Source organism: Urocitellus parryii, chromosome 11 (genome assembly GCF_045843805.1).
Source record: "Urocitellus parryii isolate mUroPar1 chromosome 11, mUroPar1.hap1, whole genome shotgun sequence".
Lineage (NCBI taxonomy): Eukaryota > Metazoa > Chordata > Mammalia > Rodentia > Sciuridae > Urocitellus > Urocitellus parryii.
In genome coordinates, this window is record NC_135541.1 from 15,158,138 (window position 1) to 15,179,762 (window position 21,625).

Sequence of the window (21,625 nt, forward strand, 5' to 3'; positions counted from 1 at the left end):
TGAGCCACATCCCCAGCCCTATGTTGTATTTTATTTAGAGTCAGGGTCTCACTGAGTTGCTTAGCACCTTGCCATTGCTGAGGCTGGCTTTGATCTTGTGCTTCTCCTGCCTCAGCCTCCCAAGCTGCTAGGATTATAGATGTGCACCATGCCAGCTCTTTTTTTTTTTTTAAAGTAGGCAGTTAACTGAATTGAAAATGCAAAATGCTATTCCTTTGATAGATAGTAACTTAGATTTCATTTTGTTTCTTTTAGCTGAGCTACATGGAGTCTGGTGTGTGTGTGTGTGTGTGTGTGTGTGTGTGTGTGTGTGTGTGTGTGGTTTTTCAGGGATCAGCCAGAGATTTGGACAGAGTTTTATGCAGATTTTAGGGTTCCCCTTCTTTGGCTTTCTTTTTATTTATGGCGCTTTTATTTTTCAGTGCCGTTGGCAGTTCTGGACTATTCTTTGGTTCTGCATGCCAGCGAGACTATGAGTTTCCCATTAGCTGCCCTGTGTGGCATAAGGGTAAAAGATGAAAATAGGAAACCTGATCAGTACAGCTCCTTCCTCAAAGTGTCAACTCCCTTCCAACATCTGCCTGCTCTTATTCAATCTCCAGGACCTTCAAGTGGTCATTTTTATATAGAAAGTAAGCTGTTTTGAGAGGTAGAGGGTTAGTCCTTTAGTAACTGGTTGGCCATACCAGAAGTCTCAAAATAATTTTTAAATAAATTTTTTTTTTTTTAAAGAGAGAGTGAGAGAGGAGAGAGAGAGAGAGAGAGAGAGAGAGAGAGAGAGAGAGAGAGAGAGAGAATTTTTTATTTATTTTTTAGTTCTTGGCGGACACAACATCTTTGTTGGTATGTGGTGCTGAGGATCGAACCCGGGTCGCACGCATGCCAGGCGAGCGCGCTACCTCTTGAGCCACATCCCCAGCCCTAAATAAATTTTTAAATTTTAGATTTATAAAAATTGCAAAATAGTATGGTTCTTAAATTGGTTTTAAGTAAAAATATTTCTAAAATATGTCAGTGCTTCACTGGCTTCTTAAAATGCTGAGTTTAACTGTTAATTAATGTCAGTGTTCTGAATAAAAATTCAGTAATACACTAATAGTCTTAGTATGTGAGATTATTTTCCTTCTTCCTCAAAAGCCTCAGCCATAACACTTTAAACCTCTTTTTGTGAGAGCATCTCTGTGTGCATGTTTTTCTTTGCTAAATTAGCTCTGTTGATGTACTCTCTTTCCTTTAATTTTCTATTGCAACGTGTTGTGTTCAATAAAACAGCTAAATAAACTTGTTAAAATTTGTTTGAAGTAAGAGTAAGTGTTTCCGAGAGCTTGAGTGTTGGTTTAGTGAGTCAGGCACCTGATCCTTTGTGTGTGGTTGTGTGCCGGGTGTGAGTTGCCCTGAGGCTGGGTCTCTAGACTGTGCCGGCCACCACATTGAGCACCACCCGTGTGTGGCCACTGAGTGCTTCAAAGTGTCTAGTCTGAATTGTGTAATTATACCATATACACCAGATTTTGAAGACTTAGTACAAAGAAAAGAATGTAATAACTTTTTATGTTGATTACATGTTGAAATGATATTTTGGATGTATTGTGTTAAAAAATACTACTTTAATTACACCTACTTACCTTTCTTTTTCTTCCTCCCTCCCCCTCTCTCCCTCCCTTTCTCCCTCTCTGTTTTTCTCTCTCTCTTTCTCTTTTTCTCTCTTTCTTTCAATTGAATCCATGGCACTCTATCACTGAGCCACATCCTCAATCCTTTTTATTTTCTGTTTTGAGACAGGGTCTCACTAAATTGCCCAGACTGGCCTCAAATTTGGAATCCTCCTGCCTTGGCCTCCTTAGTAGCTGGGATTTACAGGTGTGAACTACCATGCCTCAACTTTTTTTTTTTTTTTTTTTTTCAATGTGGGCTGTTTCATGAATTTGTGTCATTTTTGTACAGGGGCCATGATAATCTTCTCTGTATCATTTCGATTTTAGCGTATGTGCTGCTGAAGGGAGCACTCTTTTTACATTTTCTTTTTTTTTTTTTAATTTTTAATATTTATTTTTTTAGTTCTCGGCGGACACAACATCTTTGTTGGTATGTGGTGCTGAGGATCGAACCCGGGCCGCACGCATGCCAGGCGAGCGCGCTACCGCTTGAGCCACATCCCCAGCCCTCTTTTTACATTTTCATTGTGACTACTAGAAAAATTAAAATAACATTTGTGATCCTCATTATATTGAATATAGTGTAGGAAATTTATCTTGCTTGATAATGATGTGAGTTATGCCATAAGAACTGTGAGACCAACCAGGTGATTCTTGCATCTCCTGAGCCTCAGGATAAGAACCTACATCTTGGCAGCTAATACTGTGGAACCTGGAGTTCAGACACTCAGTTCTGCCCTCCTCAGTGACCTATGGTGGATTAATTGGCCTCTCTAACTGCAGTTCCTTCATCTGAGCATGAGGAAAACAATACCCAACTTCATATGGCTATTGTGGGGTGAAATATATGTGGACAGTGCATATGGGGCAAAGCAAGTGAGAAATAAACTGCTAGCTGTCTTATTTTCAGAAAGTTTTGGCAACATTTTGATTCATTCTAATTGGTATTTTATAGGGAGTACAATCAAGGTCGATCCAGACAGAGACAATGACTGTATTCTGTTCAACCCCCTCCCACTTTCTTCATGTCAGTCAGGTTTTGTTTTGTACCCCACTGATCCCCCAGCTTTTTGGTGGTATTAGGGATTGAATCTAGGGCCTTGTGCATTGCTAGGCAAGTGCTCTACCACTGAGCTGTATCCCTAGACTAACAGTATCTGTACTGAAGAATTTGGAAGAAAAAAAATGTGGATTCCTCTGTGAAAAGAAGAGATGTTCCCTTTAAACATCAAGTCTTTTAATTATATGTTTTATAATTTGTTCTGAAGAAATAGTAGACTTTGCTCCTTGTGGCTCAGGCTGTTGATGGGAGCATGCCCAAAGCAGAACTGAGAGTTTTCATCCCGGTTCTGTTGTGCTTAGGTGGAAAGTGCACTCCTTGCACACCTACACTTTGGTTTTAAAAATGATTCCAGCCAAGACATTTCAGATTCGGTTTAGTACAGATTAAAGCCTTCATTTTCATCTTTGGCATTTGCTTTATTTTTTAATTTTTATTTTTTTAAGAAAGAGAGAGAGAGAGAGAGAGAGAGAGAGAGAGAGAGAGAGAGAGAGAGAAAATTTTAATATTTATTTTTTAGTTATTGGCGGACACAACATCTTTGTTTGTATGTGGTGCTGAGGATCGAACCCGGGCCGCACGCATGCCAGGCGAGCGCACTACCGCTTGAGCCACATCCCCAGCCCAGCATTTGCTTTCAATAAGAAATAAAAATACTTAAAATCTTTTCTCAACTGACATTAATTTCTTCCATTATTTTCAGTTAGTAGTTTTTCATCAACTACATTCATTTTTTATTCAAGAAATTATATTTTAAGAATTTTAATATTTTGGCAGCTATTAGGGACAGAATTGAGATCAAACATCTGCAGTATTTTCTTAAATCTTAAAGAAAAACAAAATATGTTCATTTTAAAAAGGAAACATAAAAAAACCCCACTAGTGACGGAATTTCCCTTTCCACCCTTCAGCATCTCAAGGCACCTTGCTCCCATTTTGAGGCTTTCCTGGACTCAGTTGCTCAAAGCAACTGAGACATTGACATAGGAGACATTGATATTTCTCCCCCGTCACCCCTCCTGTTCTGGGGACTGAACGTAGGGGCTTGTGCGTGCTAGGCAGGCACTCTACCACTGGGGTGCATTCCTGCCACACCCCCCCCCTTTTTTAAAGACTTTAACCTTTATTTATTTGTTTTTATGTGGTGTTGAGGATGGACCCAGGGTCACCTGTCCTAGGCTAGTGCTCTACCACTGAGCCACACCCCCAGCCTCCCCAGCACTTTTTACCTTTTATTTTGAGGCAAGGTCTTCCTGAGTTGCCTGGGGTGGCCTTGACCTTGCCCCAGGACCCCCCCCCCCCTTCCTGAGTAGCTGGGGTTACAGGTGTGAACTACTTTGCCCAGCTTGGTTTCTTTCTCTCTACTTTCTCATCCAAACAATCCACAGTCTCCAGGATTGTACCCTCTTCATTTGAAGCCACGTTTCTCTCTCTCTCTCTCTCTCTCTCTCTCTCTCTCTCTCTCTCTCTCTCTCTCTCTCTTGCATCTCCTAATCCAGCCCACGTTTCGGTGACAGCTGGCAGTAGGGCTTCCAGCCTCTATTCGCAGCAGCTCCACGCGCCTGGCCTGCCTGTCCTCTGAACACTGAACAGTGTTTCCTGTCCTCATGTCCTTGTCCTTCAGTGGAAAGCTCTCGTCCTGTTCACTGGCCTTCTTCACCCTTCTCTCCACCGGGAGTTTATGAAGTTGGAAGTGTTTTCCTATGGCTCATTTTACTGAGAGCTCATCACATACTGGAAGTATTTTAAGAACTTTCCACATTCTCATTTAATATTCATAATAACTCTAGGAAGTAGGTATTCTTCCCCTGTTATAAGGAAACAGGCCCAGAGATGTGAAATAACTTGCCCAGTACCCAGTACCACAGATGGATAAGTAGAAGAACTGCCATGTCAAACCAGGCACTCTGCTTTCAGTCCTTGCTGTTAAACACGGGTTAAATGCTTATTTAAAAGTAGGCTTTGGTAAACATTTTCAAATGAATGAATAAATTGTTGTATCTGTGAGTGTAAAATTTGCTCTTTAATTTGATCTAGACAGTCTTTCAGGATCTGACCCCTGCCAGTACCACTTCCTGTTGTACTCACAACAGTCTAGTCTCAGACTAGATTGGCATGGTGAAAGGGATTGTCTATGACCATCTTTTTTCTTGGCGGGGTGTGTGTGTGTATGTGGTTACTGGGTACTCAGCCCAGGGGTGCTTTACCACTGAGCTGAATCCCCAACCCTTTTTATATTTTATTTTGAGGCAGTCTTGCTGAATTGCTTAGGGCCTCCCTAAATTGCTGAGAGTGGCATTGAATTTGTGATCCTCCTCCCCCAGCCTCCTAGTAACTGGGATTATAGTGCGCCAACACACTCAGCTGTGACATCTTATCTAAAGTAGGTACTCCTTGTCCTTCCTGTGAGTACTTGGTTTCCTTTAGACACTTAACCACAGTTTACAGTTTTTAACTTGATATGCTTACTATTTTTTTTTTTCACAAAAATCTTAAGTTTCATGAGTCCAGATCTTATCTTTCTCACTCCCAGTAGTTTCTTGTGTGCCAACTACAGTGCTGCGAAGATAGTGGACCTTCAGTAAATATATGTTGGATGTGGAGTATCCCTATCTGGGGCCTAGGTAAGGAGGTTTCTGTCAGGTGCTCTGTGACTGCGGAAAGAAAGCTCATACTGTGCACTTCAGAGGAAAATACTGTCTTAAAATTGAAATCTATGGAGAATAGAATTAGTTGTAAACAAATCAAGAGTCCTGGAATGCCGTTATTTCTCCTTTACTCATATAAAGAGTTTTCTTTTTTAGCCAAGCGCAGTAGCACACACCTGTAATCCCAGCAACTCAGGAGGCTGAGGCAGGAGGATGGCAAGTTTTATAACTTAGTGAGGCTCTAAGCAACTTAGGGAGGCAGACCTTGTCTCCTAAAAAGTGGGTGGGGTTGGGGATATGGCTCAGTGGTAAGACATTTTAATCCCCAGTACCTGCTCCCGCTTCAAAAAAAAAATTTTTTTTAATTCTTTTTTTTTTTTTTTTTTTGGTGGTGCTGGGGAATTGAACCCAAGGCCTTGTGCATGTAAGGCAAGCACTTTACCAACTGAGTGATGTCCCCAGCCCCTCTTTTTTCATTCTTTACCACATTTAAATATTTTCATTCTTACTGCTTGATTTTCTTCTTTTTTTTTTTTTTGAATTTTTTTTTTTAATATTTATTTTTTAGTTCTCGGAGGACACAACATCTTTGTTTGTATGTGGTGCTGAGGATCGAACCCGGACAGCACGCATGCCAGGCGAGCGCGCTACCACTTGACTGCTTGATTTTCTTTTGTTTGTTTTTTTAAGTGGTACTAGGGATAGAATGCAGGGCCTGGTGCATGCTATCTAAGCAAGCACTCTACCACTGAGCTACTGCCCAGCCCTTCCTGCTAATCTTATTTAGAGATAAGTGACAACATTGGTTTGGATACTTAGGATTGTTAATAACAGAAAACCCCAATTCAGATCAGCTCTAATGACCAAAGAAGTCTAGGAAGAGCTCCCTGTGCATGTTGCCTGCCAGGGTCCACTTGCTTGTGATTCTCTTGGCTCTGTCTTCTGGTGTTGGTTTTGTCCTCAAGCCACTGTCAAGTCTGCACAGGTTTCACATCCAAGGTGTTCCTCTGCTAGAATCCTGGGAGACTCTGTGTCTTAATAGTTAGAACTGGGTCTCGTGATTATGTCTAAATCAGTCAGTGGCAAGGCGAATGGAATTATCAAAACCAACTTAGAATCAGTCAGGAACTGCCCTAGGGTTGGGGTTTGGATCATCATCGCCTGCAGTCCTGGGAAGAGGGAGGAATGGATGCTGATCAAAAATAGGTGTCCTATCATCAAAAAATGATAAGAATGCATGGATGTTGGGCAGGCAACTATCAATTTGCTATAGTGCCTTCTGTGCTCTGTTAGTTCCCAGATGATTTGAGGACTTATGTTTTTGCGAAAGATGATGGCTTAATTTTTTTAAAAATATGTTTTTAGTTGTCAATGAATCTTTATTTTATTTATTTGTATGCAGTGCTGAGAATCAAACCCAGTGCTTCACACATGATAGGTAAGCGCTGTACCACTGAGCCACAACCCCAGCCCTCAATTTATTTTTGAGAAAAATTATTAATCAGGAAAATCAGGAGATAATATTTCAGGGCTGGGGATGTGGCTTGGGCTGGGGATGTGGCTCAAGCAGTAGCATGCTTGCCTGGCATGCGTGCGGCCCGGGTTCAATCCTCAGCACCACATACCAACAAAGATGTTGTGTCCGCCGATACCTAAAAAAATAAATATTAAAATTCTCTCTCTCTCTCTCTCTCTCTCTCTCTCTCTCTCTCTCTCTCTGTCTCTCTCTCAAAAAAAATATTTCAGTGGTACAATTAAAGTGAGCTATAATATAGTTAGAAGTATTAGGGCTAATGTAGGAACTAGATTAATAATTAAAAAACACTTTATTTTGAGATGAATTCAAATTTACAGAGAAGTTGCAAGAATAACAATTCAAAGAACACCCTTTACCTTTGTTTACATATTGTTAACATTTTACCACATTTGCCCTTATTATTCTTTCCCTGTCAGTTGCATACCCCATGGCTTTTTTCCTCCAAGTACTCCAGTAAGTAGGATGTGTCCTGTATATACAGTGTTGTTACATTACAGTTATCAACTTCAATCAATCAGTCTCCCACCCCCCTCCTGGAATAAGAAACCAAGACCCAAAAAGATTAAGTAACTTACCCATGGTTAAGTAGCTTCCAGATGGAAAGTTTAGCCTGTTTTGCAACAAGTCAGGTATTGGTTCTACCCCTATTACAACAGAGTCCTATCTCTTCCTGACTAGCTACAACATTTAGCAGTGTACATTATAGTATAAAATTTGTGATTGTTCTTTTAAACTGGATATAACTATCCCACAGCACTATAAAGAATTCTGATCTATAAAGAATTCTGGGTCCCCAAAATTGTCCTTGACACTATATTTAGTTTTTAAGCCAAAATTCTTAGAAACATTAATGTCATATTGGTTTGCATTAAAAAGTTCTCACTTTGGCTTTTTAGTTCACGTGAAATAAAAGTGTTTTTGAATTTGACTGTCTGAATCTTACAGGGTACTAAACTGGCTTGGTTTAGGTTTGGGTTTGTCCAAGTTTAAGGCAAGGTAGGTTGACATTCCTTTAACATCAGGGAGGGAACTGTTATTTACCAAGCATGACAATGTCAAACAGCGATCAGGTTACTGGTCTATGAAGAGCAGAGTCCAAAAGACATCGAGAGGGATTCAAAGTTTAACCATGGAGCAAACTCTTTCCAGTTTTTTTTTGCATGTTTCCCTGTCAGTGTTTATGAAATATGGTGTACCCACCAAATACATCAGAATTAGAATTGCGTGAAGGGCTTGTTAGATTGCAGGTTCCTAGGCCCCTCCTCAGCCTACTGAAAGCAGGCATCTGAAGGGAGATCTGGTAGTCTCCATTTAAACCTGCTGCTTGAGGATTACGTCCTATATAATTCTGTTAATAGATGCCCTTTATCTTTAGAGCTTCCCCATAGTCATTCTGTGACTTGTGTTTTCCTTCATTTTAATATGTTTAGGGTAGAAAGGTTTTTGTTTGCTTGCTTTTTTAAAATGAAAGATGCATGTCCATATTATAAATATCGGAAAGAATGAAAGAATATGTGTACAGTGAGCTACACCCTCGACTTTGGAGCCTTGCGTTCTTCTAAGCCCTTGATGTGTATTAGCTCCTTTATTCCCATACAATCCACTGAGGAAGGTACTGATATAGTCCCTGTTTTATAAGAAGAAAACAGCCCAGAGAGGCCAGATTACTTCTTAGAGTACTTAGCTAGGAAATGGTGGAGTTGTCTGAGTGGCTGGCTCTAGATCAGTGCTCTTAACTACCATTCCCCGCTGAGTGAGTGGAAATAAGGATTAACCAGATTAGTGCATGTGGGGAGCTTGTTATGGAAGAGTGGAGAGTTCCTTAAGGTGAATATTCTACGTGGACTCTAAGAGACCCTCCTGAGCTGCCTCTCCCCCTGGTAGGTGGGATCCTTGGGTCACTTCACACTCATCTGTTCCTCTCTCAATTGCACAGGCTCTTATTTGGAGAGTAGATTTTATGAGCGGGTAATGCTGAACAAGGAAATGGTAGCAACCCAAGTCTTTCCATTGTCTTGTCCTGGACTGGGTTTTATTTACATGGTAAGAACTTGGGAGGGTCATAATTCTTCCACTTCCTATCATTTGACTTTATTGAATTTTAATTCTTTGATATGGTTATGGTCAGGAAATATTGGTACAGTCTGTGCAGGACCAGAGATTTTTGACATCCTACATAAATAATATCTTTGCTCACTCCATTCAGTGGACAAAACTTTATGGACACTATTTCTTAAAGCACAGGGTCACAACACACTTCATCAGCTAAGGGAGTTAAGTGTGGAATATACTTAGATTCTTTCCCCCCGTTGTTTTTTGAAAGCTAAAGTAATGTAGGGATTCTAATGACCAAGGGTTTGAACTAACGAAACTGTTGATAAGCCCTGGGTTCCATACCTGAAGCATCTTTAAAGCCAAGCAACTTTTTTTTTTTTTCCCCAAGCAACATTTTTTAAACTCTTACCATGTGCCAGGAGCTGTGTGTACCCTAACCCATGTGATCCCCATAATGATTGTATAGTGGTTTCATAGACGTTAAGTAACTTCCTTAAAGGTGACATAACTAAGTTGTGAGGTCAGGATTCAAACTCAGAAATTTGATTTGAAACCTTGTTACTTCCTGCACACTCTGCAGACATTATAGAAGGACAACAGCTTATTAAATCTTTAGGCTCTACATGTTGGCTTCAGCATGTGTTTAACACAGATCCTAAAGAAATCTGTAATAGAGGCCAGATGAATTTTCCATTTACCCTGTTGGTTTGTGACTTGTAAATTAATTAAGCCATTTTGATGATTCTTCTCACTTAAATCAACAGGATCCACATTAAGCATAAATGGGGTATTGCAGTTTTTAGGTTATTCTTTAGCAACACTTTGCTCTGCATATTCCCTAGCAAATCTGTGCAGTTAAATAATTTAGTGGTCAGGAGCCCACTCTTACCTTTAGGTCCCAGCTTTTTCTCTCTTTCCCCAGCCATCATCACCCCTCACCCCAGTCCCATGGGTGCAAAGAAAGAGATGAGCAAAGTTAAAACTCTCCCTCTTAGGTATGTTAAAGTCTCACTTGTCTGAAGACTGATTAAACTAGGTTTTCTAAGTGAGCAGTTCTTTAATCTTGACTTAGTAAAACATTAAAATATTTATGGCATTTGCCATTGACCTTGATTCTGTAATGTAGGAGTTAATCTAGCAGTTTCTCATTGAATACCAGAATTATGCAATTCCATGGGTGACAACAGAGGTCTGGAGCAAGGAGGATGAAGCTGGTGGTGAGGAGTAGTGAGTGTGTGAGAGGAGCTCCAGACAAAGCTGACAAGACACTGCTTTCATCAGAACAAACCCACATGAATGCTAAGATTCAGTCTTTTTTTTAATTTTAATTTTTATATTTTGGTGCTGGGGATTGAACCCAGGGCCTTGTGCATGCAAGGCAAGCACTCTACCAACTGAGCTGTATCCCCAGCCCAAGATTCATTCTTGATCTGGAAATCTGTGGTTATATCTATGTCAGTGAGAATACTCATGTTTTCTCTGATTATTTGGATTTTCTATTTTTAAGGAATATATAGAAATGTATACTTTTCTAAATTACAATTTTAGAACTATTTATATTCTTTTTTTTTTTTAAAGAGAGAGTGAGAGAGGAGAGAGAGAGAGAGAGAGAGAGAGAGAGAGAGAGAGAATTTTTAATATTTATTTCTTAGTTCTCGGCAGACACAACATCTTTGTTGGTATGTGGTGCTAAGGATTGAACCTGGGCCGCACGCATGCCAGGCAAGCGCGCTACCGCTGAGCCACATCCCCAGCCCAGAACTATTTATATTCTTAAAATTAAAATCTTCTCCAGCGTGTATTTATACTTATAATATGCCTGTCCTTTTTTTTTTTTTGCTTGTTTGTTTTTGGTATTGGGAATTGAACCCAGGGGTGCTTAGCCACTGAACTAAATCCACAAACCTTTTTATTTTTATTTTGACACAGTGCCTTGCTAGGTTGCTGAGGCTGGCCTCATTTTCCTGAGTTGCAGGGATTGCAGGTGTGGGCTACCACACCTGGCTACACATTTCAAAAACAGTTTTATTAGACATTATTTTTATATCATACAATTCACCTATTTAAAAAAGGTAAAAAGAAGTTAGCATCCATCATCAGTCTAATTTTAAAACATTCTCTCACCCTCTCTAAAGAAACTGTGTACCCTTTAGTAGTTACTTCCCAACCCCTTACCCTCAAACCCTAGGCAACAAGTAATCTACTTTTTTTATTTTTTTGTAGTTGCAAATGGATATGATGCCTTTATTTAATTTATTTATTTTTATGTGGTGCTGGCCCAGTGCCTCACACGTGCTGGACAGGTGCTGTGTCACTGAGCTACAGTCCCAGCTCCTAATCTACTTTTTGTCTCTATGAATTTGCCCATTTTGGACACTGGACATTTTATATAAATGTAATTATATAATATATCGTCTTTTGTGACGGGCTCCATTTATTTAACATGTTTGTAAAGTTCATGGAAGTTATAGAGCATGTATCAATGCTTCATTGCATTTCTTTTATAATATTTATTTTTTAGCTGTAGTTGGACATAATACCTTTATTCTAACGTGGTGCCGAGGATCCCACCCAGGGCCTCACATGTACTGGGTGAGCTCTGTCCGCCGAGCCCCCACCCAGCCCCGGCTTCATTACTTTTTGTTGTTGAGTCAAGTTCACTATATGGATGTACATTTTATATATTTTTGTTTTGCTTCTTAAGTTTAATACTTCTTAGAGATTTTGCTTCTGGGACAGTAGAGGAGATGGTAGTGAGTTTCTTGGCAGTTTTTTTTTTTTTTTTTTTTGCCTTATATATTCCAGGCTTGGAAGCAGGCAGTTTTGGGGGGGGGGGATAGGCTCAGACAAAAAGAAAAAAGAAAGAAAGAGTTCCAAAAACTCCTGGTCCTGCGAGACAAAGATTCAAGAAAGGGAAAACCTAGGGGCTGGGGTTGTGGCTCAGTGCTGGAGTGCTTGCCTAGCACGTGTGAGGCACTGGGTTTGATCCTCAGCACTGCATAAAAATAAAGGTGTTATGTCCATCTACCACTAAAGAAAGGAAAACCTAAGTGAGGCTGAAGTTTTAGACCATGATCACGGTGCTCCAGACTCCACAGTGGGATGTGGTGGCTCAATCCTCGCCCATATGCCGCAGGCTGAACCAGTGGCCTAGGTGCGGCCCTGGGTGCTGATCTGTTTGAGCAGAGCCTTTCCTGATGGTCTTGGGGGGGGGGGGAGGCTTTCTGTTAGAAACATGCTTCAGTCACAAGAGATGAGTATCTTTGGACATCAGTGTTTCTACCAGGTTAAATTTCTAGATGTCTAATTGTTGGGCCAGCGGCATACAAGGAAAGCTTCACAAGTGAGAGATGTGGACATCAAAACATGGGAATAGTGGGGCGTGGAGGCACACACCGGTAATCCCAGCGGGGCTCGGGAACCTGAAGTAGGAGGATTGGAAGTTCAAAGCCAGCCTCAGCAACTTAGTGAGGTGCTAAGCAACTCAGTGAGACCCTGTCTCTAAATGAAATACAAAATAGGGCTGGGGATGTGGCTCAGTGGTCAAGAGTTCCTGAGTCCAATCCCCCCAGTACGCCTCCTCAACAAACAAACAAACAAACAAACAAAACATGGGAATATATAAGAAGTATTCAATTTTCAGCCTACTTTTTTTCTGTTGCTTACACTGAGTAAAGAATTTTTTTGTACTGGGGATTGAACTCAAGAATGCTTTTCCATTTAGTTACATCCCCAGTCCTATTTATTTTGAGACAGATTCTCACTAAGTTGCTGAGGCTGGTCTCAAACTTGAAATCCTCTTGCCTCAGCCTCCTGAGTTGTTGGGATTACTATTGTGTGCCACTGCACCTGGCTACACCAGGTAATTTTTAAAAATGTATTTATTAGTGTGTTTTAATTATAGATAATAGTGGGGTTCATTGTGGCATGTATGTACATAACATAATTATTCCAGTCCATTCCCTAGTGTTTCTCCTTTCCCTCCCCCTTGCCTCCTCCAGTTCTCCTTCCTCTATTCCTCTGGTCCTCCCTCTGTTTACTCACACGCACTTCCCCACCTTGGTGCATTGTGTTTATACATGAAAGAGGATTCATAACGGCTGTGGTACATGCATGTATAATTTGGTTGATTTTATTCCTCAGCTCTTTCCCTTTCTCTCCCTCCCCTTGATGTCTTTCCTGTCCTCTCTACTTTCCCTTCTATTTCTTTTCTCTCTCTCTAGCTTCTGCACATGAGGGAAAACATTCGACCCTTGACTTTTGAGCCTGACTTCTTTCACTCAGCATGATGTTCTCCGGTTCTCTCCCTTTTCCTGAGATGACGTCACTTCCTTCTTGTTTATGGATGAGTGCTGCTCACTGGGTGATTCTCAGCTCGTTGATTCTCCCTCTCTCCCTCCACTGGGCTCTGAGTCTATGTTAGTGAACTTTCCATCACTGCAACAAAATACCTGGAATGATTGACTTATAAAAAGAGAATTTTTATTTTGGATCAGAGTTTGGAGGTTCTAGTCCAGGATCAGGCAGACCCGTTGCTTTGGGAATCTGGTGGGCCTGCTGGGTGGCACTTGCTGGAAGTGACCAAACAATCTGCTCAGGGCCAGGGAGCTGTGGAGAAAGTGGGAGGTCAGGGTCCCCTGGTCACCCTTTTATTTCAGCTACTGCATTTTTTCCATCTTGTATTTCTCCGCTTGTGGTTTTTTTCAAGCTCAAGCTGCTGATAGTTGCTCATTGAAATATTTTTCATCACACCACTTCAGAGAGACGCTTTGTCGGATGTTCTGACATCTCTGTCTTCTTGGTGCTGGCAGCTGCTGATTACCTTTTCTCACTCAGAGATGGTGTTTGGTGTTTGGCTTTTTAGGTGACTTTCAGTGGAAACCCTGGCGGTTTCATATTACAAGACCCTGGGTTTTGTTTAACCCTGTGTTTCAACTTTTCTGATGGAGAGAGAGATAGGGTGAGGGGGGTGGGGACATCATTGCCTTGTTACAGACACATGAAGGTGGAAATCCAGGTGTCCCCGTGGGTCTCCACTGATGCTCAAAGTGGAGGCACCTCATTACTGCTGGGCACGGGTGAGAGTCCACTTCCCCACGAGGCCTCCCTGATACTGCAGCAGAGGTGGCCTCACTACTGCTGCTTGGTGATCAAAGTCTCTCCACTAGGCCTCCTGTGACCCCACCCAGCAGGGAGGGAGGAAGTGGGAGGGGCCCCTGTTACTGGTCGGCAGGATTTCTGCTTCTAAAGGTCCTGTGTCCTTGCCATCTGAGGTGATCATGGCCCCCGGCATAAGCCTCCAGAAGGTTGATACACTAAGTTGGAAACAAAGTACTTCATTCCCATTAAAGAATTAATGGCTTATTGTGGATGGAGCATTTTACTGAAATGCTTCTGAATTTTCTGAGCTGGATTTAAGTAGGATAGTAAGAAGTACTTTTTAAAAAATATTTATTTTCTAGTTATAGCTGGTCATTATATCTTTACTTCATGTTTATGTGGTGCTGAGGATCGAACCCAGTGCCTCATGCATGCTAGGTGAGCGCACTACCACTGAGCCACATTCCCAGCCATGCCCCCCATCCCGCCCCCCGTAATATTTTATTTAGAGACAGGGTCTCCCTGAGTTGCTTGGGGCCTTGCTGTTGCTGAGGCTGCCTCAGGCTCCCGAGCCCTGGGATCACAGGCCCGCATCACCTCCTGACTCAGCAGCGTCTTTGAATGCCTTGCTGAAGAGTTATTTTTGGAACTCTTTATAGACTTCATAATAAAGAGGCTGTGTTGATGCCTAGCAAATGTCAGAATGTTTTCTTGTCTCCTTTTCAAGTTGGGGCAAACCTGATGTAATGAGGGAAATATGTCCCACTCAGATTTTTGGGAAAATTCTACCTCATTCTTGAGCTTAGAAAAGTTAGCTGCTCCATCCATTAAAAAGTTTATAAATAGCTTATGACAAAGGCATCTTTTGTTATTTTCTTGCTTCCTGAAGGAATGTGTAAGAGAGTATATAGGATTTTTATAATGAAAAAAAAAATTTTTTTTTGGTACTGGGGATTAAACCCAAGGGCACTTTACGTTCTCAGTCTTTTTATTTCTTTATTTGAGACTGGATCTCTAAGTTGCTGAGGCTGGCCTCAAAACTGCAGTGCTCCCACCTCAGCCTCCTGAGTCGCTGGAATTCAGGTGTGTGCCATGTGCCCTGTTGGGCTGCTCGTTTCTCATAAGAGAAGGAGGCAAATGAAAGACCCGAGTAATCTATCTTTCCAGAACGCACCTGGCCCTGTCTTCTGGTAGCTTTGATGGGAATCCACAGAAAGCCCTGTCGTTTTGCGAATCCTCATGCTGACCTCGTTTTTAATGTTTCTTTCTGCTTTCAGGCCGGCAGTGATGGGGAAAGCATAGGAAACTGCCCCTTTTCCCAGAGGCTCTTCATGATTCTTTGGCTCAAAGGAGTTGTATTTAGCGTCACAACTGTTGACCTGAAAAGGTAAGACATGGTCGTAGTCTGGGATCAATTTAAATTGAGAGTATGCTACTGTCTTTCAGTTTCATCCTTTCCCATCCTTCACTTTGATTGCATTTCAAGGAAGTGTACTTTATTAAAGTCCTGCTGGTTTGTGGACAGCTTTATCGTGTGTCGTATCATGGACAACCTACGGTCAGAGAACTGCCGTGTCCGCTCAGTCTGTTTGCAGCCTCTTGTGCACCTTAAGTTTCTCAGGAGCTACATTTTAGCGCGATTACAGAGGAATCCTTGCACTCCACTGGAAGCCTGGAGCAATGGAGAAGGTCTCCGCACACATTTTCTTCGTCTAAAATGTGCTAAACATGAAGATCAGAATGGCACTTTTAGAACGCTGAATACTGTTCATTCAACTTTTTCTATTTCATTTTCTACTTTTCAGGGAATAAAAAGGAGTTTTCTATAAAAACAACTTTAATCATATTTTGTTAAATGGAATTATAAAACAAGAGCAATTACCCATGACCCTATGATTGTTCTTGCTGAGGTTTTTTTTTTTTTTTTTTGGTGGGGAGGAAAGGGGACTCATTGGCGACTGAATCCATCTCCAGCCCTCCATTCCCTTTTTGTAGTTGTAGATGGACAGCATGCCTTTATTTTGTTTATTTTTAAGTGATGCTGAGGATAAAACCCAGTGCCTCACACATGCTAGGCAAGCACTTTGCCACTGAGTTACAGCTGCAGCCCTCCAGCCCCTTTTTATTTATTTCTATTTTGAGCCGGGGTCTCACTAAGTTATCGAGGCTGGCCTCAAGCTTGTGATCCTCCTACCTCAGCCTCCCCAGTACCTGTGATACACACATGTGCCACTGTGCCCAGCTTGTTCTTGCCAGATGAAGAATTGTTTCTAGCTTTCTCTTCATAGGCCAGATTGAAGAAGATCCCTGACAAATAGAAAGCTATTTTTTATTCAGGAACTCTCTTCTTCCTAGCAAATTCATACCCCTCTTATCCCCAGGAGATTTAAATCAAGGGTTAAGAATACTTGTATCAGTGGTGAATTTAGAATTTGGCAGTAGACATTTATTCCTCTGACATAAATGCCACAGCATTGTTTGCTGTTTATTTTTTAAGCATATCAAAGTCATGAACAATGTCCGGGGGAAATGTGGATAAACTGTCACTTGTGGTAGGTGGCAGAATTGATGTATGTTATCCCTCTGAACAGCACATCCTGGGAGTTATCTGAAAGCTGGAATCCCCTTTCCAGGGGTAGGGTAGCAGACTTGGGGTCTGTCCATGCCTTAAGTTTATTCTTTATTTGCTCCCAGTGCAGTTTGAAATGGTGCAGACTTAATATTTATGAATCAAAAATAAGCCATAAAATCTTCTAGGAAACTTTTTAGTTAGGGGTATGAATGTGGAAGTAAGCCTTTGAGACGAAAACTCCTGGTTGTTGAAGACATTCCCCACTTCAGGTTGGAGAGTTATTTTAAGAATGAAGTAAGTCATGTAGTTACCCTTCTATTACTTCCCCCCCCTCCACTCATCCAGAGAGGAAGTTTCCCAATATAACTCCTAAAAATAGACCATGCCACTAGGCACACACCCTCACTCTGTCCTAAAATACACGGATTTTTCCTTTTCCATTTTTGGCTTTGAGCGAGCGAGTTGCCTGCCACGCTTTGAAAAGCCCTTGCTCCACAAAGCCCTTGGTTGTGCGGTAGTCCAGCCACAGTGGGCCCGGTTCAGAAAGTGAGGGGAATTCCAGGGCTGTTTCAAAGTCATCTGTTTTTTCTCTTTTACAGGTTTTTTATGGCATTATTATTGTTAGTTGATTGATGCTTAAGGGTTTGTTTACGTGTCAGTAACATATGAAAGGCGAAGGCATCCAGGGCCTCAGGACCAGAAATACCCAGGAGAACATGTGTCTCCTAGGGCTTGTGTGAAATCGGAACCCAGAGGCCTGAAGTTGAAACCTGTATTTTTTTGTTTTCTTCATAAATTTGAGGTCTCCAGTAAAAGCTGTTCCTTAAGGACAACTTTGGTGTACAAGTTGAACATGATACTGAGTCCTTTCCACCCCATCCCTGGGGGTGGATACCAGCTTCCCTTTCACAGAGATTATTAGCTTTTAAGTTTGGTCTTTGTCCTTCCAGAACTTTCCCATGAGTTTACTTACATAGAATCTTGAACCAAGCCAGGCCCCAAGCCTGTAACCCAGTGACTGAGGAGGCTGAGGCAGGAGGATCATGAGTTCAAATGACAATAAATTAGTGAGCCCCTAAGCAACTCCGTGAAACCCTGTCTCAAAACATAAAAAGGGCTGGGGATGTGAGTTAAGTGCCCCAGGTTCAATTCCTGGTTTAAAAAAAAAAAAAATCAAAGAATCTTGAACAGAATTTCAAAGAAAAAGTACCCCAAGAGAGTAAATAAATTAATATAAAATAAAGTCACAGAGAAATGAAACAGTAAAAAGGAGTTTTCATAATAAGTTATTAATTTCAAGCATTAAATGTGACTCTAGAACTCTGTGGGGGAGAAACTACCTATAAGTGCTTATTTTACTGCCATTCTTGGTAATTGCCCAATTCTTCTGTGAAAAGTACTGATCCCAGAACAAACCAGTGGTGAGCAATGGAACTCCCCTGAGCACTATTTAGAAGCCCACTCTCTGCTCTGAAGAAAACAATTGTCCATGACATTTCATCCCTAAGAACAACCCATTGCCAGTACTGTTGCTGATGCCCGTCTCTTTCAGCCTCTGTTGGGGTTGATGACGGTGCTGGGGGATTTGTGTGTCTTTTGTGAGGCTTTGAACCGTCTCCCATTACTCGCTTCTAGTGCAGCCTTTCTGCTTTAGTGGGAGTTATTTCCAAACCTAATTTTCTGTTCATGCTGCATAGTATTAAAGAAATTTTAGATAAAAAAGTACCCAGGCTTCAGAAAGAATTTACTTTTACATAAAGTTTGATTTGAACAAAAGCTGCAGACAAACATGCAAAAATATTAAAATTGGGGGCACAATTACAGGTGTCATCACATGTCATTCAGTGGAGACCAACCATGGTGCAGGGGAAAGTCCCAGGCATTAAAGTTGGCTCTGTAGAAAGTGCCCTGCCACCGACATCTGTGGGATCCCAGGCAAGCTGCCTCGGCCCCTTGAGGTCCGCTACTTCATATTTAAGTTCAGGAAGAAGGAGGGGAACACAAACTAACATGTCTTCAGTCTTGTGTGTGTGCTTGGGACTATTGGGGGTGCTTTTTCTATTTTCAGACCTAAAAAATATATTTTACTTAGAGATAGGGTCTCTCTGAGTTGCTGAGGACCTTGTTGTTGCTGAGGCTGGCTTTGAACTTGTGATCCTCCTGCTTCAGCCTCCCAAGCTGCTGGGATTATGGGCGTGTGCCACTGTGCCTGGTAACTTTCAAACCATTTTTCAACCTTGATATACTCTCTGACAGAATAAAGGCCACTTTTTAGAAGTCTGGGAAATGGGTGTTTCTCTTTGTCCAATTTCACTTTAAACACTGATACATCATCAGTAACGATTTCCTTCTGTTTCAAGTGCAAGTATACCATTTGTAACAGGTTGTGTGATTCTGACTAGGGTTCTAGTCACCATAGTAGCAACATAAAGTTTTGCAATATTGTGATACTTTAAATTTTAACAATTTCACAATAATAAAAAAAATGTTACAATAGAACTATGAAACTGTGTATCTTAAAAGCGGTTATAAACTCAGAACAAAATCTGATTTCCAAATTCCACAAATAGTTTTACTTTCATTATCATGTTTCATAGTTCCACTCTCCTGAAAAAAAAATCTGCAATAAGTTGATAAAAGAGTTCAGTAGATCTTCAGTAAAAGCAGCATTAATGCCACATGCAAAGAGACAAAGTGGCACAGAACAGGCCGGCTGTTAGAGGAGTCATCCATCTCCTGCTGCCGGCCATTGGGGAAGGCAGACTCCACTCTTCCCCAGAACAGTTCGAGAAGCTTGAGTTTTCTGGATGCATTCTTAGTCCCGTGTGTGCTGTGTGTGTGTGTGTGTGTGTGTCTGTCTGTCTTTGTGTTTCTGTTTCTCCCACACACATTGGGACAGGGAGAGCTTTGCTGCCACAAGTTTTTATGTTCTTTTCAAGATGATTTCCAATGATTATAAATCCTGTTGAGATGCTAAGAGCTGAATTAGAAAAATTATTAGCAGAAGTTCTTCTAAATTCTGTTTATAAATTGCATTATTAAAACACTTTAAGAATTATAAAAGTTGTATTTGGAGTCTTTTAATGTATGCTATTTTGTTCTTTAAATATTATTCCACAAAGAGATACTGAAGTAGATCACCATTAGTAGTGTACTACATTTAGAGAAATCTGTAAAATCCTTTTACTGCTTGAACTGGGGCACATAGAAAGAAGCTTCATTACTAGGAGTCTTGGTGTCTTGCTGTGTGTGTTTTGGTGAGTCCATTAAGGTCCTTCAGTGACCTTAATATTATCAAGCCAAAACATATCAAATCTAGTAAGGAATAATTAGTAGGAATAATGTGTACAGAAGCAAAGGATTTGGTGGTCTTCACTTTTATGGGGAGGGATCAATTATTTATTTAAATGTAGTGCCCAATATTTTCTTTTTTTCTTTAGAGAGAGAGAGAGAGAGAAATTTTTTAATTTTTATTTTTTAGTTTTTGGCAGACACAACATCTTTGTTTGTATGTGGTGTTGAGGATCGAACCCTGGCCGCACGCATGCCAGGCAAGCGCACTACCGCTTGAGCCACATCCCCAGCCCCCAATATTTTCTTGATGTGTGTGAATTTATTTTGTGCCTTGAAAATTGGCACCTGTAAAAGGGAGTGCAACTTGGGGGGCTGGGGAGATAGCTCAGTTTGTAGAGTGCCTGCCTCGAATGCACAAGGCCCTGGGTTCAATCCCCAGCACCACCAAAAAGAAAAGGGAATGCAACTTAAAAGATAAGTTCTACATACTGAGACTTACTTCTTCATTTGGCCAGTCAGCTGGCTACAGACAGGTTAATCCTCACGAGCCAGCTCCAGTGTCATATAGCTACGCCAACCTCACTTCCCACCAAGCAGCTGGGACTGAGCCACCAGCCCAGGCCTCCAGTTGGTCCATGTGCACTGCATTAAATCCTAATTGGAGGCACTTAAGTTGCTGAGAGTGTTAGCTTCTGTAGGGTCCTCCTTTTTGTTCCCTCATTTCCCTCTCTTGGTTTCCTGTTTTCGTTTCTCTTCATTCCTTTCTTCATCTAGAAATAAAATGAGAGAGAACAAAATAATTTGTTTTATGCAAAAAGAAATGGGCTAGTAGGGAAAACCCCACAACACACAACACTAAAGAATAACCATGCCTTTATTTCAAGGCATGAGCTTCAGGCCCTTTGCTTTTTCTAGATTATCACCCAAGGCAAGCATTTGAATGAGTTTGAATGAATTGCTGAGTATTTGTTGGAAGGCCTTTTATGAAATAAACTGAAGATGTCCTGTTTTTAGCTGTTACTTATCAGTTCATTTCCAAATATCTCAAACTGCAATTCCTGCAATGTTAACTTTCTGTGAAGCATCTGTGAAATGAGCCCTTGTGAGTCAACCGGAATGCCTGAGGCCCTGAGCACCAGCTGAGGGCTAGAAGTCAGGATCTTACATTCTGTTTGGTTGATGGTGCAGTTTGTGAGAGAGTCACCCCACTGCCTAGGACTTGGCCCTTCAGTTTTGGTCCATTAAGTGGGACCAGTTTCTTCTCAGATCTTGCTTGGAATAAGGACCTGACATGGTTGTCCTGCATCTGTCTCAACAGTTAATCCTGGAAAGAGTTTCATTACCTTTGTTTTTATAGCTTTTCAGAAATACGATGGACTAATCAGTACACAACTGGGAAAATGGTTGTCCTGTGCCTGGTTTCATTTCCTTGGTTGAATATGTCCTCTAAATCAGGTTTTATTATTATAAACTGGCTAATGCTGGACAACTAGCCATGAAACATTAGCTGTACTCAAGTTAAATCTGCTGATCTCATCATCTGTGTAACGCCCTGTTAATGTGATGTGGAAGGCAGCAATGACTTCTGTTTTCGTACTTTTGTTGAGTTCACGTTCACATGCATTATTTGATGAAAAATCAAATATCTATACCCCCAGAGAGGCAGGGGCTTCCTTAGGGAAGCAGTGAGTGAATGACAGAGTT

General features: G+C 41.3%; 1 protein-coding gene and 1 non-coding gene across 2 annotated transcripts in view; one reads left to right on the plus strand and one right to left on the minus strand.

Annotated features, from left to right (window-relative positions):
• Clic4 (chloride intracellular channel 4) overlaps positions 1-21,625 on the plus strand; it is a 69,854-nt gene that overhangs the window by 28,784 nt on the left and 19,445 nt on the right. Inside the window, exon 2 of the mRNA XM_026391661.2 lies at positions 15,333-15,442. Coding sequence (XP_026247446.1) covers positions 15,333-15,442 — 110 coding nt within the window. The remainder of the gene's footprint in view (positions 1-15,332; positions 15,443-21,625) is intronic.
• Positions 1,902-2,006, minus strand: LOC144249420 (U6 spliceosomal RNA). Its single transcript, XR_013342217.1, has one exon. It is a non-coding gene; the product is annotated as a U6 spliceosomal RNA (small nuclear RNA).